Source organism: Cornus florida, unplaced genomic scaffold, assembly GCF_030987335.1.
Source record: "Cornus florida cultivar Cherokee Brave unplaced genomic scaffold, ASM3098733v1 CherokeeBrave_3.0.0_Hap2_Chr11, whole genome shotgun sequence".
Taxonomy (NCBI): domain Eukaryota; kingdom Viridiplantae; phylum Streptophyta; class Magnoliopsida; order Cornales; family Cornaceae; genus Cornus; species Cornus florida.
Window position 1 is genome coordinate 15,342,866 of NW_026775581.1, and position 25,280 is coordinate 15,368,145.

General features: G+C 38.6%; 2 protein-coding genes and 1 pseudogene across 2 annotated transcripts; 1 reads left to right on the plus strand and 2 right to left on the minus strand.

Moving 5' to 3' along the window:
• Positions 1-3,725: 3,725 nt before the first annotated feature.
• LOC132280847 (uncharacterized) lies at positions 3,726-4,031 on the minus strand. Its single transcript, XM_059782606.1, has one exon. The coding sequence runs from the start codon at positions 4,029-4,031 to the stop codon at positions 3,726-3,728; it is 306 nt and encodes a 101-aa protein (XP_059638589.1).
• Positions 4,032-18,853: 14,822 nt separating this feature from the next.
• LOC132280848 (uncharacterized) lies at positions 18,854-19,699 on the plus strand. The gene is made up of 2 exons (XM_059782607.1): positions 18,854-19,002; positions 19,120-19,699. Exons 1-2 carry the CDS (start codon positions 18,854-18,856, stop codon positions 19,697-19,699), a joined length of 729 nt encoding a protein of 242 aa, XP_059638590.1.
• A 5,063-nt stretch (positions 19,700-24,762) lies between these two features.
• Positions 24,763-24,860, minus strand: LOC132287371 (small nucleolar RNA R71; annotated as a pseudogene).
• Between the last annotated feature and the right edge of the window lie 420 nt (positions 24,861-25,280).

Sequence of the window (25,280 nt, forward strand, 5' to 3'; positions counted from 1 at the left end):
GTAGCATGCCCATGGTTGTATTTTCATTGAAGTATTCATTTTGGTTTTGCTAAGGGACTAGCAAAATGTAAGTTTGAGGGTGTGATAAGCGCCGAATATTGCATATTCAAGCGCCCTTAATTGAATTATTTAAGTCCATTGTTTGTTTAATTATGTAGATTACCTTCATATGCATGTTTTTGCATATTTTCAGGTTCATTGGCCAAAAAGAAGCAAGAAGGATGCTTTGTGGAGTTTTGAACATCAAAGGTCACAATGCTGAATTTATGGCAGCAGTGGAACCTGGACTTTGCTTGCCATTTTGACCTTGAAAACTCAAGAACTGGACTTCCCTCATAACATGCATATTTAGAGCTCTGAATCAGCTTTCCAAATCTTCAAGCGGTTCATCATTCGGAGTTTGGAGCAGAGAGTTATGATCTTCTTATCAGAGGTGCTCAGAACTGCCCGGCAGCAATGAATTTCTGTCTTTCTCTTCAATTTCGACCAACCAGACTTGAGAATTGGATCTCCACCAAAACATAAAGTTTTTAGAGATCTGAATTAGCTTTCCAAATCTTCAAACAGTTCATCATTCGGAGTTCAGAGCGCAAAGTTATGTCTGTTTTACCAAAGTAGGTCCGGGCAAAGCAAGGCAAGCATGGAGCAATCTGCTCCATTTTCAAGTGCTCGAGGCCCTATTTCGAGCACTCGAAATTTGGGCAGAATGCCCTTCGGAATTCAGCCACTTGCACCTTATTTTCCTCATTTTTTATCTCCCTCTTTATGGAGTGGTTGGGGATGTTTTTGGAGGGGAGAGAGAGCCTTGTTTGGAGGTAGATAAGGGGAGGAAAGCCACACAATCTCATATCTCACTTTTGGATCAAATTTTTGGAGAGAGAAGAGAGCAAAGAGGAGGAGTTCTTGAAGCTTCAAGGAGGAAGCTCGAAAATGGAGGGGAAAGCCTTGCTTCTTCCTTCATCTAGGGCCACCATGGGTAACTAAACCTCCTCTAGGGAGGTGATGAAGCTCCATTTTGTAAGCTTTGCTTTGTTTTGATTTATATTTGGGGGTTAATATATGTATGTAATCCTTCCATGAACTAGAGCTCTTCATTTGATGTAATGAATTTCAATATCTATACATAATCATCTTGAGTTAACTATCTTGTCTTAGATGGTTTTTCTCTTATGATTATATTGCTACATTTTCATAGTGACAATGGAATGGAGTTTATGGAAGTGTTGTTAATGGCATGATATTTAGGAGATTTGATAATCTATTACTTAGGATCTTCCTTTGATAGATTATTCTTGGATTCTATGTCATGTGCTTTTACTATGTGATTAAGGGCTTGATAACTCTATGCTTAGTAAGTATGTCTAAGGTTACAACCTAGTTTAGGTAACCAAAACATGCAATGCTTTGATAGGTTATTCTTACCTATTGATTTCATAAATTTCTTGAAGGGAGTGTAATAATTTGTGTTGTTGCATCCCATGGTTATACATATATGTTATTCCCCTAAGTAAATCATATCCTAGCATGCTTATTGATGGTTGTGGAGTCTCTTCCCTATTCTCTTCTCTATTGTTCTATCTCATCTAATTCTTGCAAGTCACTATTGTTTGATGCACATTAGAATTCCTAGTTTAGTGACCATCAAACAAACCCTTATTACCCCTTATCATTCTAAGAACAATTCTAGACACTTAGGTTGCCATAGACTAGCGCAGTCCCAGTGGTTCGACTTACCCGACCAATAGCCCTATTTTACAATGATTCGTGCTATTGCGAAGGTTGATGTTAATTGACCAACCGATCACCGATCACCTACCACCACAACCCACACACCCGCCACGGACTCGCAGCCACCACCACCATCTCCACCTCCACAACCACCATTGTCATCCCACCTCCACAAGGACCACCACCATCACAATCTGATGAATGTATAACCACAGACCTCCTAATCACAAAATGCATTACCTATTCTTCTTACAAACAAAATCCCAACTTAAATATATATATACACACACACACACACACACACAAGGATATATCACCATAAACTCACAGACATCTGTTCTAATCTCCTTCAAGCTTCACTCGGTTGTTAGCAATCCCATTCACCCACTCTAGCAAGTCAATTACGTCCCTCAAAAACCTCTCTCTCACTTCCTTCCCGATATCAACTATCGCCAACTGTTGTAACATGGATTGATGTTTCAATTGCTTGATTTTGTTGCCCATTTCAAGGATTCTCAGTTTCAATGGCTTGATTTTATTGTCCACTTCAAGGATTCTGGATTTCAATTGCTTGATTTGGTTGCCCACTTCAAGCATTCTCGGTTTCAATTGCTTGATTTTATTGTCCACTTTGAGGTATTTTTGTTTCATTTCCTAGATTAGATTCATCGATTCAAAGCTCATCTTATGAATTGCACATCCCTCTATGCATTCTTGCCCAACAAATTTCTCAGACTTTGAAATTGCATAGTCCTGAACGAATTCCTCATCATACCACATCTTTTATCTTTTTCTGCAATTCTAATAAAAACAAAAGGCAAAAGTGCAAAAAACCCCCCTGAACTATCATAAATCCGTATTTTACCCCCTTAAACTACAAAAATGAACAAATCAGTACCACAACTATTACAAATCGTGCAAATTAACCCCTGAAACTCAATTTCGGCCACTTTCCGGCCCACAAGGTCAGCACGTGACTGTTTTTTTCTTTTAATTCTGAAATTGCCCTCGAATACTAATGAATATATTTATTTATTCATTTAAAATTTTTTGCCACATAATGAGATAAAAACCACCAAGAAGCTCATAACCGAGTCTTCCTTCCCGCCGGTGCCGCGAGCCTTCACAGCCCCGTTCTGTAACTTCCCTTCGTTCGTCCACGAGGCTGCTCTGATTAGTCAATTCCTCCTTCCTTCCCCCACAATTTTGTGATCTATCAACAGAAAAAAGAAGAAGAAAGGGAGCACAAGCCGAGTCCTCCTTCCCACCGGTGCCGCGAGCCTTCACAGCCCCGTTCTGTAACTTCCTTTCGTCCATCCACGAGGCTGCTCTGATTAGTCAATTCCTCCTTCATTTCCCCTCAATTTTGTGATCTATCAACAGAAAAAAGACAAAGAAAGAGAGCACAAGAACACCAAACATAACAGCAAAATTCGATGACTTCGGAGCCGTAGAACATTTAGATCGATAGGTGGTTGACCACCAGTTTTGAAATTAATTTTCTGCCCGCAAGGTCACAACCGATCTCTTCACAACCCATCGCTGGCCAATGCCACCATCGCCGATCCATGCTGCCATTGCCATTACCAATCGCTGCACCAGCAGGTCGAACCAGTCCTCTTCACAGCCCATCGCCTCCTATGCCGCCATTAACATCGCTACACCAGCCACCTCTAATATGATTGGATCAAAACCGGTAGTTTTTTTCATCAATATAATTTCTTTCTTGGCGTAAAGGAAAAAAACAAAAAAAAAAAAATAATAATGTATCTGCCTTTTTATTCTCCAATATGAAGAACATTCACCAAAATCACACCCAGAATACATATAATAGTACTAATTAAGTTTAAATCACTTACTAAATAGCAAGTACCAAAACTACAACAGCATCACATGCATATATAGTTGGTTGATACTACTATATATATATATATATATATATATATAATATTATATATATGAGAGAAGGTTGAACCTTCTACTTGCTGCTCTTTTTCTCAACAGTAAGCAACGCATTTATTCTTACAGTCCATTGTGCAACCACCACCGTTGTCGCCGGAACCAAAGTTCTTCCCGTATCGGTTGTAAGAGCTGAAGCACTTGGCCGGACACGTCAGCTTCTTCCCTGTACATGGACCCTTCTCTTTGCACACCACGGTGGGCTTAATCACCCCACCCTTAGAGTGCCTTCCACTCGGACCTCCATATCCATATCCGGGGAGTTCGAAGGCAGCCGTAGGGGAAGTTTGCAGTGGAGATTCGAGACCCGTCTCGGCAAGGTGCCCGGCTGTGGCTGGGAACATTTGACGACTTGAGAACAGAGGGGCATTGAGGGTATTTCACACTAATTATTTATTTTTGTATATTTTTTTTAATTACAATGGGTAGTTTTGTAAATTTAAAATGAAGTCGGCCGGAAAGTGACCGGAATTGCGTTTCAGGGCTTAATTTGCACGATTTTGATAGTTGTGGTACTGACTTGTTCATTTTTGTAGTTTAGGGGAGTAAATTGCCGATTTGTAATAATTCAGGGAGGTTGTTTGCGCTTTTACCAAAACAAAAACAAAAAGAATAAAAATAAATAAATAAATATAAAATCCTATCAAGTAAATTCTTCAGTTTAACAAAAAATAAAAAACTATAAACACACAGGAATTAAAAATTTTGAAAACAAGCATCATTGATTTCTTTGATCTTTCAACATCGAGATCTTTCTTTACATAAGTGTTTGTATAATGTGTATATATATTCATATATCTATATATATGTTTAAAGTAATACATTGTTGATGCAATATATATGTATCTATAATTTGTATGTATATATAATTTGTAAATTTATAAAATTTTAGGGATATTTTAGTCTTTTAATTCAATTATTTAGGCTAAAAAGTTGTTTTAACAAAGTCAAAGGGTATTTAAGTCATTTTATATCGTGTCTGAGCTAGTCAACTAACGATTGGGGTGTGAATGAAAAACGGAGCAAAAGTTTGTAATGTCAGTGATAATTATTTTTGAAAAATATTTTAGAGTGATACTTAGCCAAACCTGAGGAGATGTCAGGAAAATTAACCCTATTTATTTTTAATCATATCACAAAAGATGAAATTGCAATATATCAACATTAATTTATATATTTAAATGATTCTTAACTAATACTCACTCTGTCTCAAAAAGAATGTATCGTAACTCATAAATATGTTACATTTAGATAATCGTTTATGAGTCACAGTTTTCAAATGTAACATTTTTTTTTAGTTAGGGCAGAGATAGTTCATTCTTGAAATTCATTAAATAATTATTAACTAATTAAATTCACACGTTTTAACTACTCTCTCACAATGACTTGTTCGAAGCAACCATCCAATCCAACCCAATGCCATGCTTTTCCGTACGTTTATTTGCCTTGGTACCAAAAATGTCTGTTTTTATTATTATAGGCGTGGAATCTGTTTTTTAAATGGGTTTCATTAAAATTGACTTCCACGTGGACAATACCCAACCAATTAAAATGCTTAATAATGGTCTAGGAGTGGTGACAGATTGGTTTCCATCGGAGCATATTAGATATCAATTTTAATTTAATCGGCTCTTAACAAATTAAAAAAATCTTAATTCATCACCGAATTATTATTTTACGGAGAAAAAATTTAATTCGTCACCGATTCGTTATCGGCTCCTAACGAATTAGAAAAATCTTAATTCATAACCGATTCGTCATTTTACGGAGAAAAATCTTAATCCACATGACCGGTGGTGGATTAAGATTTTTCTAATTCGTTGGAGCGGATCAGCAGAATAATTAAATTAACTAATACATTTTTTTAATATATATCTCGCAGATCGAATCGAATTTTAACAGCCCACTTATCAGATCCGTAGGCTACGAATTTAATTTTTTTGAATATGCCACCAAACGAATTATTTTTCAAATATGACATTTCTTTATTCATTTAATTGTATTTAAAATTTTAAAATGTATTTGAATTTACAGTAGAGTTTGAATTTTTAGAAACTTTGGAATTTATAACCAAATGTAATAATTCAAAGTATCTTTTTATATATATTTGAAAACTTTTAGCCAATTTTAAACTCATCTTGAATTTTTTTTTTTTTTCTAACCAAAATAATAGAAATGTTGAATTGAAATTTTCTTGGTCCAAATCTTATTGTTCCCACTTCACTGCATATTATTCTTTTGTTCAAATTGTGGTCAGTTCAAATTGAAAATTTTCTTGTTCCAAATTTCACATACTAACACAATATGTAAAATGTGCACATCTTAGACACGTTTGGCCACTTTTGTATATATACAAGGAAACAAGAAGGAATGCCTTAAAATAGAAATGGTAATTTCATTCAAATATTTGATTTGATGAATTTATATGTGATGGGATGCAATAGGATTTTTTTTTCCCTAGTTGGTACTAACACACGTGCCTTCACCGAGATTCGAATCCCTGACCTCCCTTTGGGAAGTAGGAACTTGGTACCATTAGGGCACTAACCTGTTGGTGATGGAATAGAATCTTATAATGGTCTTCAAAGTAGTCCAACTATATTTGATTCTTTATTTGAATATATTTCATGTTATATATATATATATATATATATATATATATATATTCACATATTATATACATATACTATATACGGTTACATTAATTTATATATAATGAATGTACTATATTGTGTAAAAAAATCTTTTGTTTAATTCGGCATAATTTATTTTATAATATTGCAGCATTTAATTTAAACAATCTTATTAAATGTATGCGTCAATGTAGTAGTACATAGAAATCTCAAGTGACACGGAAACCAAGGATGGACACACAGTAGAATACATTATTTGCACGCCTCCTCTCCCTATAGATGTTCTTACTCTTTTCACTGTAGCGGTCTCTCTGTTCATCAGAGTGGAGTTTCTCCAAGAGGTTGTGTTACGCTGGGATGATTTCCCTGAAATCTCAAGTTAGTCGTCTCTGTGGGTGGTTGGGTAGGATAGGTTCATGTTTCCGGTGGGGTGTTGGTTCGAGTGTTTTGCACGGTGGACAACAGACTAGACAATATACGCCGATCTTTCCCTTTGATCCAGGTATTGTGATGGTCTTCCTTGTTTCCGTGTTTGTTCTAACTTTATATATGTGTTGTTTTGTTTTCTCTCTCGTCGTGATGTTGTCTTGGGTTTCAATGGATTCACCAGTAGCTATAGCTTATGGAGTCTGGTTGGGTGTTGATGCTTTTATTTCTCTGGTAGGTTCATGCCTGATGCCTGGACGTTCGCTTTCTCGTGGTATATTTCGTGTATCTAATTTGGGTCTCGATGTGGCCCTCATATACTATTGCATCATCGTGTTGTTTGAGGGTGTCTCTGCCATTAAATTTGGGAATAAATTTAGGGCTTTGGTGAGTCGCACGGGACTCTGTTGCATGTCTTTCGGCCAGGAACCGACCTTATGCTCTAGTCAAGATGTGTTTATTCTAGCCGCCATCGACTATGGGTCATGGCTTGGTTTTGTCGGAACATTTTGCCATGCTGGTCACAACTGGGTTTCTAGTGTGGCCATAAGTTTTACTGGTGGTGGCTCATCGGTGGTACCTTGCTTTACACATCTTACTGACTTATGTCGGCAACGGATTGAGGCTGGCGTGCTTTCGTTGCAAGGATTTATAGTGGTTAGCCAGGTTCACAAATGGGTTGATGTTGATAAAGATGATTTTGCTGATGGAGGCTTGCCGGAGAACTGGCCGAACTATGTGATTCCGATTCTGGTGACCATTCAACGTCCTCGAGATTTGTGCTGGTTGTGCTAGCAGAGGGCATCAAAGGCAAACATTGGGGTTGGAGTTTGTGGCATTGAAGTCACGACACGAAGCTATTAAAAGCTATTGGAGCATGCTTTTTTCTTTGAGTGGCTGATGATACAGTATGGGTCTAAGCCAAGAAAGGTCCACGCCTTGTGTCAAATGGTGGGCTATATACACATCTGGCTTTGAGATCTGTTTCTGGCCTTAATCATCATTAGTCTTTTTGGTGATGGAACCTATATAGAGATTGTAAAACACTTTTTATTTTGTGTGGTCAGGGTAGTGATTCCATACGCTTCCTTTTGTATCAGTTGGTGGTGGTTGTGTTGCTCTGTTCTATAAGTGCTGCTTGGCTTTGCCAAGAAAAAAAAAAAGACACGGAAACCAAGGGTTCGGTTCGGGCAAATAAAGACAACTATACCCCCTCATGACTCTCCTATGAAACTGGTTACCTAGATGGGCATTACTATCAAAACCCCTATAAAATGAGGTTCGGTCAACCTACTGAGGTAGGACACAAATAGAAACAAAGCAAGTCGTTACTATTCTTTTTTTGCAGTAAAAACCCTCGGTGAATTTTGCATTAACAATAAATATGAATATACTATAATGTTTGTGTATATATATATATATATATATATATATATATATATATATAAATGGGCTAATTTCATAAAATCTCCAATACTTTTAAATTTTAATTATAAACCCCCAACCTATTTTAGAAAACTCCCGATACTTTAAAAATGATCACATTACCACAATATTCGAGTCTGACCCGTTAACCGGTCTGTGAAATGTCAAATATGACCTTATGATTTACTCTTAAATTAAAAGTTGAAATTTATTATTTTAAAATTACAAGAATACCCCTGAATGGGTATTCTTCGTCTTCATATGAACTGGGTTATGGTAGCTCACCGGAGTAGTAACAGTTGTCTTTTCTTTTACTGGTCTAAGCACGCTGTCACTGGTGGATCAAGTCGTCGAATTTGGCTGCGTTGTTTGGGGCTTCTTGCCAGGCTTTTGGACATCTCTCTTCATCAAACATAGACAAAAGCTTAGTTGAAATCATGAAGTGGGTCTTGTCATCGTTGGAACTAGAGCATTGAAGCTCTCAGTTTTGGGACGCTATTTGTTCAGTGTTTTGCCGGAGTTGGGTCCTAGTTGTAGAGCTCACCGTTGCTCAAAGCTCGTGGTTCTATTCATCGTGGAAGTTTGGTTACGGTCATGGAGAAAGAAACATGAATGGTTGTTGAAAGTTTGGTCACCTTCGTGCTCGCGGTTGTGTCGTGATTGTCACCATCACCGTACTAGGTTTATCCTCACCGGACTCCGTGATTGGCAAGACGACAATATTACCACCGCTTGGTTATCTCTTCCTTCTCCATCTCACTTGTCGATGAACAATTGATTGTTTGCCCAACGATCTACACGTTTTATGAACAACGAGCATCAAATCACACATAAATGGAGTTCACATTCATCTCCGATTATGAAGTGACCGAATTGTTCAATACCGGCGAGCTTCAGTTTTGTGTGTTTCAGTCTCGATACGACAAGCTTCAAGAAACCCAACAACGAGTTTCATTACAACTCTAGTCCGCCTGTGTTCAAACTCTGGTAAGGTGACACAAAGCCCATCCTCGTTTTTCTGTCAGGTATTAGAGGGTCGATATGCACCTCTTCTAATTGTTCCTCGATAAGGAACAGTGGCTTCGCCTCCACCTTGACTCCTTTGGGTGGAGGGCTTTGTAATTGCGATTTTGTGCTTGCAGGATGGGTGGTCACCTTCCCTTTCCGCTGGCCTTGAGAGTCATTACGTAGCATTCCTTTGCTGCTACTTAGTCGCCATGGATGTCAATCACTTTGCTCCCATTTGGGCTCAGACACCTCATGACCTAGTGCAAGGTGGATGGGACTCCTTGGACCTGGTGGATCCACCCCCTCCCCGTTAAGAGGTTATAAGAATGGTGGACGTCCACTATGACAAAGTTCTCCTTCAAATTCCTTCGCGTAGCGTACACTTGTAACTCAACCACTTCAATGGGCTCTACTCGCTTCTCGTCAAAACCAACCAGGGGTTCCTGTGGGCCTGACCTACTTTGGATCCACCAACAGTTGCTCGAATGCCACCTTCATTATGATGTTTGCACTACTGCCTGGGTCGACTAAGACTCCCTTGATCAAGCACCATCAAGCTAATTACCAACTAGTCTTCATGTGGAGCTTGGATTCTTAAAAAGTCGGTCCTGTCGAATCTGATCAAAGCCATGTCGCTCTCCTGGCAGATCGTGTTGACACTACCGAGCCTTCTCATCTTATAAGCTTGCAGGAGGCGGGTCTGCCGCAACTCTTCTAACTCGTCATCTGCCTCTGATTGGCCATGTATGACATTTATGACTCGAATCGGCTGATCCTCCTGTGGATTTGGGCTTTGGTTCCTCTTTGTTTAATCAACTAGACAGTTCTTCTCCTTGACCTGGCCCTGGACATAATTAGCCAACTCACTTTTCACGATCAGCATCTCAACTAGTCTCCTCAAGTTTTTGCATTCGTTTGTTTGGTGTGTAAAATCACTGTAGAACGCGCAGTGCTTGGTTTAATCTCGCTGTTCGAGTGGCTATCTGATCGGCTGGGGCAGACGGAACATCATTTTATTCTTTTGATACAGTCACGCCAAGGTGACTTTGAGTGGAGTGATGGCCTCTTCTCTGTTCTCCAAAGACCTGCGTGTGGCAGTGCCACTGTAGGTTTCTGAGTCGTCATTTTGGCCTTGGATCTGTTCTCCACCGTGACCATTGTCGTCTTCCTCGTATTGACAGCTTCATCCTTCTCTAGTCGTACATAGCCTTGTGTTCTAGAATTTAGCTCGTCCATTGTCTTGGGAGTCTCCATAACCAAGGACATGTGAAACTGAGTTCCTCTGATCATAGCGAGCTTGAACGCCTACACTGCCGATGAAGGATGGCACTCAATCACCATGTTTCTAAAAGGGCTCGCCTTCTTGCTTTCACATAGTGAACATACACAATATATCCTTCTCTATTCACCTGTTACCGAAGTATTGACTTATGAAAAGATCATAGAGTGCTCAGAAGCTTCCAATTGTGCCCCTCGGTCGGTGCTGGAACCAATTGAGTGCAGGTCCGGTGAGGCTCGTTGGGAAAACCTTGCATATCAGAGCGTTATCCTCTATATCTAAGGCCATTTTTAGATAGATTTGGTAGACGTATTCAATTGGATCTTTGGTCCCGTCGAACAAGGTGAACGTTGGCATCAAAAACTTTCTAGGCTTTTGGGCTCTCTAGATCGCCTTTGTGAATGGCGAATCGGTTGTCCGGGCCGAAGTTCGAAGGGGCTTGTTGTTCATCAGTGGTGCCTTCTGCTCGTTCTGTTGCTTTTCGGTGGCCCTTTAGTCATGGTTGCTCACCATTGACTGATGCAAATCTTTGAACACTTTGTCTGCGGTTGACTTTTTTTGCCATAAATGAACAATCTTGACGTGCTTTACCTCCTCTTCCGGCCCAAATCTTTAGTGCTACAGGTCTATATGAATGTGACAAGCCCCTTTCTATATGATAAAAAACTGACTTTTTTATGCGAGAGGTCACTTCGTAAGGTCAAAATATGATTGTGGTTTTGGAAGCCTTTAAAAGTCAAATTTACATTTATAAAACCACTACTATAACTAATGAAGTATAGCGAGTAGGGATTATCCACAGATATTATACGTGTTGAAATTTAACTTCGACTCTAACATATCAAAAGATTGCAAAGGAGGGTTGGTTTAGTTGATTACACTAAGATGCAATTAATTAAAATACAAGTAAAGTAAACTAGTGAGAGATAAGGATTTAAAAGATATGAAGAGAGGTCTTAGGGTGTTGGAATCACGACTAAGCTCATGTAATTAACCACTTGCTTTCCATTAATGGGGAATACATTGTTGCAATCTAGATGTGGCTACAAACATAAACATAATTTGCATGTAAAAGTGTGAACTATCTAATGCAAGTGTGAATTGTCCACCTAACCAATAAGTAAACTAAGCGTAGAATAACCCACCAAGACAAAGGCATAATCCATCAATTAGTTAACAAATGTATCTAATTAGAGCACACATCAATATAGAGAATCATGGAATTTGCAATAATAAGTGTGGAGTATCAAACCAAGCAAAGATTGTCTACCTACCTACAAACATGAATTAAATTATAGAACAACCCATCAAGTGTAAGCATAATCTATTAAATTAGTTTACAAACCCATTCAATGAAAAACATGCTTAGCCATCACTAAATCCTTAATTAATCACACATAGACATGCAACCAACATAGAGAATCTAGTGTAGAGATCAATTCCCAAATAATCACACATAAGACAACATGTAATTAAAATAGAGAATCACTAGGAAGAATTAAATCAACAATCACAAGGCTAACCACTAATCACAACAATATATATAATCAAAAATGGAAATATAAGGGTTTAAATTACACAAAACTTAGGGCTCATCCAAGCACGAAATGGAGAGCCTAGCCAATCATGGAGGAGGTGGACATTGTCATGAAACCCTCAAGGGCAAGCTCTAAACATGGCTCCATCTTCTTCTACCTCTTCTTTTTATTCTTCTTTGAAGCTCAAGAGATAGAGAGTATGTAGATTTAGAGATGTGTTCTTGAGATGTGCCTCCACTTCTCTCTTTTCTTCTAGCTATAATCTCTAACTTTCTAGAGAGAGAAAACTACAACAATATAGAAATTACAATGTAAAAATATGAATCCCCCTACAAAAATGGTTTAATCCCTTTTATATACAAGGCTTTCAGAGCCCAAAAATGTGAGAACTCGGCCCTAGGATCTCCCCTTTCAAGCATAGCCCGAGTTGGTTCCAAATGAGCTTTAGATATACTTTTTTATAGCTTTAACGAACAGTTCGATCGATCCAACCAACAATGTGATCATTCAGAGGTATGGTTTAATTGTTTAGAGGTATGGTTCGATTGTTCAGAGTTGGTTCGATCGTTCACACGATCGTTCCAACTAGGCAATTTTCAGCATCAGCCTCCTTTTGGTCTAGCTTCTCACCAAGACTTAGTTTGACTCCAAAAAGGCCTTAAGGGATCAAAATTAGCCAGTTTGAACCTTACTGACCTGAAATCGATAAAAACACAAATTAGTACTAAAATGGGAAAATAAAGATAGATGAATGGACTAAAATACCCTAACTTAGGTGCTAAATGCGTTACATTTGAGCACTCATCAGAATGGATCCCTCTCTCTCCACCTGGCAGTTGGCGCTCGGCGGCATTGCTCTCTCATCCGCCACTGGTGGTCGAGGGAGTGGCGGAGCCTCTCGTTGTTCCATTCTGGCCCTGAGTTCGGCGTTCTCCCCTTGTAGGGTTTCGATGACATTCATCAATTCATCATGCCTCGCTTGCTGATCCTTCTCCTGCTGTCGGAAACTTTCTCCTCTGATCATTGTTCCCGATCGGAGTCTTGTCATTTGGTGCTGAAATCAACAAATCTTCTCTTTCTTTCCCATAAATGGCGCCAAATGAAGTTGCAAGAAAACCTCTTTTCTTGTTAGGAAAGTCTTTTCTTATACTCTAAACAATTTGCCTCTTTCTCTCTAACTCACTTTTATTTATAGAAGTTTACATTTACCCTAAAACTCCTCTATTGGCTCTCAAGCTTGGCCTTTCTTAGTTGGGTCTTGTAATACTCCTAATTTTAAAAGGATAGTCTTGGTATTTATTTAATTGTTTTAATTGCATTTTTATTTGATTAATTAATTATTTGGCTATTTGTTATATGTTTAATTGACTTATTTGTTTAATTAATTGTTATATGTTTAATTGACTTATTTGTTTAATTGGAATTGTGTGCTTAAATTATTTATTTGAATAAATTGTTGGTATGAATTGAATTGTGTGTATTTGTGTGCTGTGATCTATGTGACTTAATTATGTGTTGGTTTGTCATTATGTGGTAGTTAAATAATTTAATTGTCTATGTGGTTTTATTTTATTTTGTTTAAATTAAAGGACGTGGATTTGGATAGTAGTAATGGACCAAATAAATGGGTCACATGGATTACTTGGAGGAAGCCTAAATGGGTAAGGACTATAATCCATGGGTATTAGTATGTTAATATATATATATTTAGATGGGTATATATATATATGTGGTGGTTATTATTATCATTATTATTATTTTAATTAATAATAATAAGGAGGATTCAATTATATATATATATATATATAATTATATTATATTTATAAAAGGATACATATATATGTAGATACGTAATATTGTAAGGTAGTATTATTGTTACTATATAAGTTGTATTTTTTATTTCTCTTTTTCTTTATAAGAATACTTAGGGTTAGATAAGGATTAGGGTTATATGTTGTCTATATATATATAAGCCTAAGTCTGTGGAGGCAGATATGATATTACGTGGTATTACCTAGAGAAATAGAAAGAAAACGGAGAGAGGAAAATGAGAGAACCGAGAGAGGTAAAGAAAAGGTCCGGCCAAGAAGGGCTGGACTGAGGAGGAAGAAGGAGAGTCTGTTCGTGACTAGGGCTCGAGCAGGAGAGGACTTTGATGGCAGCCAAAGGTCACTAGAAAAGCTTAGGAAGAAGAAGGTTAAAGGTTTCAATTCAAAACCTTAAAGCAAGTTTTTCTTCTAACTCCTTCCCTTAGATTCGTGTTCTATGCATGCCTAGATTAATTTCAGGAGTACTCAGATATTAAATCAACCTTGTATGCATGCTTAAATTAAATTAAAATAGAATATATCTGTTTATATGTGTTCATACGTGTTCTTGTCTAATTTTAAATTTGCTTGCATATAAAATTGTTTTGATTTGTGTTAATGATGCATAATGATTTTATAAATTTATTAAGGACTGTTTCGGACTTAGAACAAAGTTTTAGGGCTTTTAATGGAGGTTGTCGGAGTGATCAGAGGCCGCCGGAGTTGAAGAAGAAGAGGGATAGTAGGTTGAAAGTCGGCTCCCTCTAAAATTGTGTTTACGGCTCTCAGAGAGGGAGAGAGGCGGCTCCATAGTGAAGGGAGCCAGCTCCCTCAGGCCGAGAGCTGACTCCCACAAGGACAGAGCCTGCTCCCTTGTTTTGGAGCATGCTCTCGCGCTAGGATTTTCAGAAATTAATTTTTTTTTTTTTTAAGTTTCTGTTTAGCAGATTGGGTTGTTCCAATGATGTTGGGTGAATTTGGATGAATTAGATGGTTGAAAAGATGGGACTAACTCCTACAATGCATAATCTACACTAACAGGCTATAGACTTGAACAATATGACATTTTAAATAGGTCTGCATATTGTTAATAGATGATTTAATTGCTTACTATTATTTAGCAATTTAAATGGATGAATATTGGCATTAAACTAATTTAATCAATTAACTGGATTTAAATAGTTTAAATACGTCCTGGAGGTTGAAACAATCTATTTGAGATGCATGTTAATTTATTATATTGTAAAAATTAAATGCATGCTGCTTAGAGTTGTTATTTTTGCTTAAGTATGATTTTATATGTGATTTTTATCATATTATTTCGGATTACTTGATGTATTGCTTTATCTGTTGCATCATGTATTAGATTGTGTGGTTTAATACACCGGTATGGGACGGTGGCATTCTAGGGACGGATTAACCAAAGAAGTTAAGTCTTACCTATTTTGTATGAGGGAATGGATTAACTAAAAATGTTAAGTCCTACTTATATTCGAGTTAGATCAACTGAACAAGTTGAATGACTTATAGAGGATTACTTTATACTAGATATTTATTTATGTTTGGATAGGACGGATTATTTATATATATGATTATGATGTCATGATATGAGCTTGAGTTTCAGGATCGATGGTTAGGGAGTGTATATGCAGTGGGATGCATAGCTGGCTATGATGGTTAATGGTGTACCCCGTTAGGTCTAGGTACTCATGCCCACTTCAGGTGTGTTTTGCATGTTGCCTACTAGTTAGGTTGAGATTGCCTTGTAGTCCAGTGAGAGTCCTTTAGTGTGTATCTATATATATATATTCGGACTACTAGTTATTGTTGGATTGACTAAGATGTATACATGTATCGGATCTCTACTTGGACTATAGTAGAGTAGAACTTGTTTGTGGGCCTGACCCACCATTATTTTTCAGGTGTTCATCAGGAGTAGAGGTTGTTCGTGCTGAGCAGGGACCAGTCTACTTCATTCTTCCGATTCTACATAGGAGATTTATTTATGTTTCACTTTTCTGTTATAGACAGTTATCTCTGTCACTTATTTAGTTGGGATTTTCTAGGGGTCCACATAGTATAGATTCCCGACTTGTATTTATTTGGATGATTGGATGAATCAGAATATTTTATTATTTAATAAAAATTTATTCTAGGGATTTTATTAATGGATTATTATTTTAGTTTCTTTCAGCAATTTATCTATTCTTAGTTATCATATTTTTACTCTGTGTTCGATTATTACCGATTTGTTTTTGATATCCTCAGGTATTCGGGCATGGGCCTGGCCAACCTGTATTAAAAAATCCAGGGGTATCACAGGTCTTCTCCCTGGGCCACACTAGACAGGAAAACCCACTCAAAATGCTTGTGAAATTGGGCTTGGTAATGTTTTGTTGGCACCCTAGGCTTAATGGATTGGTTTGTGTGTGGTCTAACGGCTTAATAGTGCTCCAGGCCTGTTGGACCGGCCCGAGTGTGGCCCAGTCCATTTTCTATCCTTTCAGTACTAGAATGGAAGCCTTCCTAGCCCTAATTGAATGGGAGAATGGTGTACCTGGTCCTCAACCTCCTCCTTACCCCCTTGACTAAGTGACATTTGACTAAAGCTATACACCTATGTGGTATACTCTTACTTAGAAAGCTCAACAAAAGCTTCGGCAAGTGTCAATGGAAGCAACTATTTTTCTTTAGTCGGCACTCACACACCCATGTCTTCACTGAGGCTTAAACCCCAAACCTCCCTTTGAGAAGTAGGGGCTTGGTACCCCTGGGCCACTGGCTCATTCGTCAATGAAAACAACTGTTACTTAGGCCTATTAGACCTTGATCTATGTGTATATATGTCTCATTTTAGCCCTTTGGGCTTGTAATCTTCAGTCCAAGCTAAAGCCAAATGTACAATTTACATTTTCTATAAAATTTGCGTTACTTTCCAAAAAATAAAACTTAGCCTACTTACCTTTCTTATTAATAAAACATAACTATAGATTTTAAGTCTCTAGAGGCCATAGTGGCACTGCCCTGCTCTATGTTTGCACCCTCATCTTAAAAAAAAATAACACTTGTAACCCTAACTTAATAAGTGCATGATTATTCTTTTAAAATTACACAACTACCTTTTTAGATAGGTATGTGATATTGTGTGGAGGGAAGTTTCCCCACCAATCATAATACACCACGTGTCATCAAATATAAAAATCACCTTTTATTAAAATAGCCTTGAAGCCCAGCAGAAGCCAGAGGCCCAATAAAGGAGACTTGAAAGAACATTAATTCGGCCCAACTAGCAAGGGAAGGTCCACTCAGCACAAGCAGACTAAGGAATGGCCCAAAATGGGCATATTCAAACATCCATAACGCCCACTATAAAAGAGAGGGCCGCAATATAAGGGGGCCATAAAAGCCCACGTCCAAAAAAACTGCCAGTAACAGCTCCATGTAAATCTCTATACAAGCTTATAAGTAAAGCATGAATAGGAGAGGAAAAATATCAAATTCCTATCATACTATTCTTTCTTATCAAAATTATCCATTGTCTCTACCCTTTTGTTCTCAATTTCTTCGATTTATTTTCTTAAGTGTTAAGAGTGTAAAAATTTGCACCTACACTTTGGCGCCATCTGTGGGAATCCTTTACAAAAAGCCTTTTTACTATCACTTTCCTGCGACATCACTCTGGGATGGCGACAGGATCAAACGCTGCACGAGCTCAACAGCAAGAAATCATGTAAAAGATGTGTGAAGAGATGCAAACACAGTTTGACGTCATTTGGCAAGCCAACGAAGCCAGTACCGAATAGATCAATGAACCGAGACAGGCAAACGAAGCCAACAAAGCGCAAATCAATGCTCTACGCCAGGAAAATGAAAGATTTCGAGTCAACGCTCAGCAGAATGATCCGCCAATCATCCCACAACCCAAGCGCCAGAACAAAGATCTACCCCTAGCACCCGGACTCAATAACCCTCCTTCTCAGCAGAGGGTTCCTCGGTAGCCGTTTAATGTCTAAAGCGACACTCTGGATCAAAATGATGCTGAAGAAATAACAAGCCAATCCCGCGTCCTAGGAAACTCTACGATGGGAGTGCCTCAGACCACCAAGGTCCCAGCCACAGATGACCATGTTGAATCGGGAAAAAAAGATGTATGGTCCCAGTTGATGATCAACAATCACTAGGGAATGATTTCATTGCTAGATTCTAAAGGGAGATGGATTAATACATTAAAGGGCTAAAGGCCTAAACATCCGAGGACATGGCAAGAGAGTTCACTGCGTCAATAGTTAAAACTCCCTTTACGGATAAAATAGAACGGGTTACAAGACCCAAAAAGTTCACGATGCCGAAGTTCATCAAGTTTAATGGAACTGGAAACCCCCTCTAGCACCTCAATCATTATACTCAGGAGATGACTCTAGAAGCACACAATGATCCGTTCATGTGCAAAATATTTCCGTCCAGTCTGACAGGAGTAGCCCTGGAATGGTTCAAGAATCGCCCGTGCAAGTTAATCTTGAACTTCGAGACACTATGCATTGCGTTTCTAGCCCAGTACTGTGGAAACAAGAAACAAAAAAAGACCATTGCCAATCTCTTCATGATTTAGAAAATGAAGGGGGAAGGCTTACAGACCTTTCTCACTCGGTTCAACATGGAATCTTCAGGTATTCCAGATTGCAACCAAGATACATCCATAGAGGCATTCAAGATAGCCATGGTATAAGGTTCACGTTTCCATTCTTCAATGGTGAAAAAGATTCCGGCTGACAAATCAAAGTTGAATTCAAGAGCACAAACTACATAAGACTCGAAGAAAATGAAGTGACAAGGTAGTAAAGAGCGACTCTGGTCACAATTAAAAGCCGACCGAAGGAACGCTCGACCACCTCAAGAATTTAACGGGAACCCCCGAGCATTAAAAAAAGAGCCCCTGAGAAAAAGTCTCGAACAGCTGAGGTCACACCTCCCAAGGTAACACTGACAAGACTGTATTAGGAGACTAAGGGTAGGAACATTTTTAAAATCCCTCTGCCGATCAAACAGGTAATGGACCAGAGGAACCAAAGTAAGCACTGTGCATTCCATAGTGATTTCAGCCACCTAACCAATGATTATAGGAGTCTGAGAAGACAGGTGGAGGAATTGGTAACTAAAGGCGAATTGGCAGATTACCTGGTTAACTCAGGCCGACAAAGGTAACCTGAACGAGCTAGGCTAACTCTAAAAGCCGTAGGAGACAACAATCCCGTTCAGGTAATCAATATGATTCATGCCCATCCAGAAGACGACGAATAACCAGAAAGTTCTTACAGGATTCAACTCAAGCAAGCCCATAAGCTACAAAGGGTCAAAGAGATCAACGCAGTCAAATACAAGCTGAGTTCTACGCAAATTTCCTTCCATGAAGGAGATTTCAAGAGGATACAGCTTCCACATGAGGACCCACTAGTGATCGGCCTACTAGCAGCAAATTGTTTAGTCAGCCATATACTGATTGATCTTGGTAGCAATGCCAATATCGTAATGAAGTGGACATTTGACCAACTGAAGTTGGCTATGGATCAGGTTTGCCCCACCAGAAACCCCTTGGTAGGGTTTGATGGAAGAAGGGTGGAACCCATAGGCGTAATCACGCTATCGGTCATTGCGGCCAAAAGATCCTTGAAAAAAAACTTTGTGATTGTGGATATCCACCTGACCTATAACCTTTTAATGGGTCAAGGATGGATCCATCGTATGGAAGGAGCCCCATCGACTTTGCATCAAGTCATGATATGTGTTAGCCCCAACGAGCTAGAAGTTATTGATATATGGGGGGATCAGGTGGCAGCAAAGGAGTGCTACCACATTACTATTTGTTCAACCGATAAGGGAAATCAATTGTCGAAATAGCAGTTACTAGGCTCCTCCTCTCCTGAAGAGAGTAAGGAGCCAGAAAAAGAGCATTCAACTGAAGAACCCCTATAAGCCGTGCAGATAATCGTAGGGGATAAGCTTAAGCTAACCTATATGGGGGCGCTCCAATCAGCCTAGGAAAAGGAAGAGCTGACAAAAATCTTAAGGCAGAATGCCTACATCTTCGCTTAGAATCATTGGGACATGCCAGGAATTGACCTACAGATAGTGTGTCACAGCCTGAACGTGGACCTAAGCCACCACCCAGTGAAGCAAAAACAGAGGAGATTCACTATTGAAAGAAACAAAATCATTGTTGAAGAGGTCGATTGATTTTTGGAAGCAGGATTCATTCGAGAAGTCCAATACCCCCTGTGGTTGTCGAATGTGGTTGTTGTTCAGAAGAAAAATGGCAAATAGAGAGTATGCATTGACTTCACCAACTTAAATAAGGCCTACCCAAAAGATAGCTTCCCACTTCCACAAATTTATCAAATGGTGGAAGCTACGATCGGGTATGAAAAACTAACTTTCTTTGATACTTATTCAGGTTACAACCAGATCCCGATGGACCCATCGGATGAAGAGAAGACTTCTTTTATCACCAAACGCGGAACCTATTGCTACAAGTTAATACCCTTCGGACTGAAAAATGCAGGGGCAACTTACCAGCAGTTAGTCAATAAGGTGTTTGAAAAGCAGATCGGTAAAACAGTCGAAGCTTACATAGACGACATGGTTGTAAAAAGCAAGGAAAAGAAAGATCATTTACAACACTTATAAGATGTGTTCGATACTCTCAGGAAAAGAAAGATGAGGCTAAGTCTAGCAAAATGTTCATTTGGGGTATCCTCGGGCCAGTTCCTAAGCCATCTGGTAAACAAAAGAAGAATGAAAGCCAGCCCCACTCAATTGACAAAACTGCTACAGAGCAAAAAGCCTCAAACCATGAAGGACGTCCAAATCCTCACTGGGAGAATAACGGCTCTTAGCCATTTTATATCCAGACTGTCAGACAAATACAAACCCTTTTCAATGCCATCAAGGCAAGAAAGGGAGACATTTAGGGGGAAGAGCAGCGAGAAGCTCTCATAAAACACAAGGAGTACTTGACGAATTCCCCAATTCTATCTGCCCTTGAACCTGAAGAACCGTTATACCTCTATCTGGCAGTATCCCAATCGATGACCAGTTCGGTCCTAATAAGAGAAGTGGGAAAGAAACAACACCCAGTCTTCTATTCTAGCAAAACCATAACTGATCTAGAGAGTAGGTACTCGATGGTAGAGAAAGTCATCCCCGCCTTGATCCAGGCAAAAAGAAAGCTTAGGCTTTACTTCAAGGCTTATCGGATAATAGTCCCCACGATACATCCAATCAGAGTAATTCTCAGTAAGCCGGATATTTCAGGCAAAATTACCAAATGGGCAATTAAGTTGAGCTTTTTTAACATTCGATATGAGCTACGCACTGCAAAAAAGGGACAGGTGGTTGCAAATTTTCTCTTGGATACTGATCCAGGAGAAGAACAACCAGTTACAGAGAATCCCTTCTGGGAATTATATGTTGATAGCTCTTCGAGCCAAAATGGGGCTGGAGCGGGTTTGGAAATCAGAACCCCCTAGGGAATCAGACTTCAATAAGCAATCCGACTGGAATTTCCAGCCACAAACAATGAAATAGAATACGAAACACTGTTGGCAGGGCTTAGGCAAGCTAAAGAGCTTCAAGTTAAACACCTGCAAGTCCATAGTGACTCACAACTCATCACCAGACAGGTGACAGGTGATACACCTCCAGAGTAGAAAGAATGAATACATACATAGAAGAGGTTGAAAAGCTAACAAGGTATTTCGACCCAATAGAATTCTTGTAGATCCCAAGGGAAGAGAACCCGATCGCTGATTGCTTGGCCTGTGCAGCATCTTCAGCAAATGAGTCACTAATCAGGGCCATTCCCATCAATATTCTGGACACACCAAGTATCGCAAAAGAGATATGATGAACGCTGAAAAGTGCGCATTTAAACCCCTTAAGCTCAAGTATTCTAGGACCTTTATCTATCTTATTTTCTTATTTTAGACTAATTTCATTGCTCTTTTCAGGCGCTTATCCCTAAAATAAGTCAATTTAGCCAAATTAGAGCATAAAAGAAGTAATCTCAAGCTGAATGGAAGGAAGGAGATAAAAGGAGCAAAGTGGCAGAAAACAGCAAGTTTCAATCGATCAGACATATCCCAGATCGATCTCACAGTGATCGATCCAGCCTTGCTAAGATGGATCAAACCACTTGTCCTTATCCTCAAGAATTTCCATCTTCGATTGATCCAACTTTCTTTCAGATCGATCGAACTTCTTTGATCTTATCCCCACCTACCACTTTTATCTTTTTCCCCAAAATATCCCAAAAATATCTTAGATTTGTTGTATTCCAAAAAGGCGCCACCAAGGATTGATCGATCTGGTCATATTTCGATTGATCAGGCCAGAGTTTGATCGATCTCATCAGAATTCGATCGATCGAACCTCCTTAAGTCCGAAATAAAACAGAGTCCAGCTCATTAAAAGGTGGCTCATTAAGAGGGCCCCGGTGCACAAGACCTGACCATTGGGTGTGACACTTGAGCTACCTATATAAGGATGTTGAGCCATTTTACAAAAAAAAAAAAAAAAAAAAAAAAAGAGAGCATGAATAGATAGATATTTTTACAATCTTGGAGAGGAGGCTAGAGATTATAGAGATACACACCATTTGGGAGTTCTTCCATTCATCTAGGGTTTCCATCAAGAAGAAGATCATTCCTACCATGGAGATGGCCTTTGAAGGTTGGATGACTACATCAATGAGTGGCTAAACATCTTCTTGGGGCTAGAGTTAGCCCTAAGCATGCCTTCTAGATCTTGATGTTTTGTATTTTGAGGGGATTTGTGTTGTAATCTTGTCTTAACATTTGAATTATATATGAATCTTGTTTTTACAATGTTTATGTTGTTTAATACTTCCAATTAATCATTTCATTCTATTCATATGTTTATGTATGCTAGAATAGATGTTCATGTGTTTATCTCTTGGTTTGTGATATTGATACATGTCTATGTGTGTTGATGATATAAATCTAGAGATTGTCAAGTCATAGTGCTTAAATAGAATACCTTTGTGATTTGTTTGATGGTTCATACTCATTTCTTGATGGATTGTGCCTCTACCTTAGTTTAATTAGTTTAATTTTCATGTCCTTAGCTTAGATGTAGTGTAGTTGCTTTACTTTCTTAGATGTGAAGACAATCTATGCTTGTTGTTTGATGTTCCATGCATATGAATGCAAGTATTATAATTCTTTAACTTGTTAGTATGTTGATTGTGAGCTTAAAGGAAGGAATAATGGCTTAGTTTGATATATTGTGCTATTCACTAGGTTGCCTAGACAATGTATACTTAATTAGTCATCCATGCTTGTTAATTCAATCAATCACACCTCTTAGTATTGCAACACATATTTTTCCTCATTCATTACACATTGAGTATCTAGAATGGTGATGTTTAGCGGTGACCTATAAATCCCAAGATCCCTCTCTCTTGTTCTCTACTCTTTATTTACTTTAGCTGCTTTGTATTGAATTTATTTACATTGTAGTTTAATTAACCAATCAAACCATCTTTTGATCACTTGACCTACTAATCCAACCTTGTTTCCATTTCAAATACGCAACTAATCCCTTGGGACGATCCTTACTTACCCTAGCTATATTAGTAGTTAGAGGTAGTAGTAACATTTTATAAATTCAAACTTAGCCACACTTCGTTGCAATTTGGTGCATTGGCACGACACACACCAAGTTTTGGCGCCATTGCCGGGGATTTGGTGACGCTGTATTTTTTGGAATAATTAGGAAATAGTACTCTTTTGATTGTGTTTTTACCTTATTTTATTTTTAGTTACTTATTGTGTTTGTTCTTGATTGGCTAGGTGAATTGAGCAAAGGAAGTCAAGCAAGGGAGAATTGAAAAGCAAGGAGCTAAGCTAAGCATAAAAAGGCTAAAATCTAAAAAAATTGCAAAGCTAAGCGAAAATTGAAAAATGAATTGAAGTTGCTTAAGGACCCTTTGTGAGCTTTTCTTAACTCAATCTCTAGTTAAATCGTCGGCCCGCGTGGTGGCAAGTTCTTAAATTCTTAGATAGGTCGTGAGCCCGCGTGGAGGCAATTTACTTTTCTTTGCATATTGTTTAAAGCATGGGAGTATGGGATCAATGTATGTGGAGGATGTTCGTTAATTGATTAATTGTGGGGGCAAAGTGATTGCTATTTGATTGATTACTTGTTATTTGTTTTGTTAGTGCATGCATGGTCGTAGGTCATTAAATCTTACCCTTGTCCCACTTGATTTCCATCTTAAATCGGTTGTTTGTAATCCTAGGGGAAGAGGTAGTTCTCATCACTCCATTTCATCAATGGACGAGCAAAATGATGACCATGTGAAGGGCCTTGGTCACATAGACCAACAAGGCATCCTCCACCCTAATGTGCATCATGACAACATTCAAGTACCATTAGGCATGCCTAGACCATTCATTCCACCACAACAACAAGGCCAAATTCCATTGGGAATGCCTCGGCCAATTTTTGCTCCACAACCTCCCATGGTTCAAGTTAATCATGGTGTTCGTTTAGCACCACCGGTTGGGAATCCTCCCATTGTTTTGCGTGATCATTATGTTCTAAATGAATACAATGCACCGACATGCATTTAATTGCCCCCATTTAGAGCACATCACTATGAGATTAAACCGCAAACTATTCAAATGCTTCCCAATTATCATGGACTTCCAAGTGAAGAATTGTAATAACATTTGGATGAGTTTCTTAAAGTACGTTCCACCGTGAAATACACGGACATACCGGAAGAGGTTTTAAGACTCAAACTTTTTCCTTTTACCCATAAAGACAAAGCAAAATATTGGTTCAACAATCTTAGGCCTTTTTCAATAACTTCTTGGGCAGAAATGCAATAAGAGTTTTTGAAGAAATACTACCTGGTATCAAAGACCAATGCTATGAGAACTTCCATTCATGAATTTTCTCAAGGGGATGGGGAATTGTTTCATGAGGCATGGGAAAGATTTAAAGATTTGCTTAGGAAATGTCCACATCATGATATTCTTAAGTGGCAATTAGTTCAATACTTCTTTGAAAGTTTGCCGGATAATCAAAAAGGAATGGTTGATGCATCTATGGGTGGTTCTTATCTTGATAAACATGAAAATGATGTTTGGCAATTGTATGAAAGTACGAGTGAAAATTCCATGCATCGATCTTTGTCCTCTAAAAATGGTAGAATTCTAGGTGGAAGGAAGAATATTGGTTTATATCAAGTTGACAATTCCAATGACATAGCCGCCGAGGTAAAGTCCTTAACTCTAAGGTTTGATCAATTTTTGGTCAACCACAATTCGGTGAACCAAGTGTCTTCCTCCACTAATCATGTTCATCATCCATGTAACGACCCGGGTTTTTGATTCAACCCGGTACTACAGTGATGAACCGAAGATTGACCCGATAATGGATCCAGATGCGGAAG

Bases quoted from the DNA above. Each gene is read 5' to 3' on its own strand.
- LOC132280847 (XM_059782606.1), bottom strand. From the start codon at position 4,031: ATGTTCCCAGCCACAGCCGGGCACCTTGCCGAGACGGGTCTCGAATCT.
- LOC132280848 (XM_059782607.1), top strand. From the start codon at position 18,854: ATGGACCAGAGGAACCAAAGTAAGCACTGTGCATTCCATAGTGATTTC. The intron at 19,003-19,119 runs GTAACCTGAACG...AAGTTCTTACAG, and splicing joins GTTAACTCAGGCCGACAAAG to GATTCAACTCAAGCAAGCCC.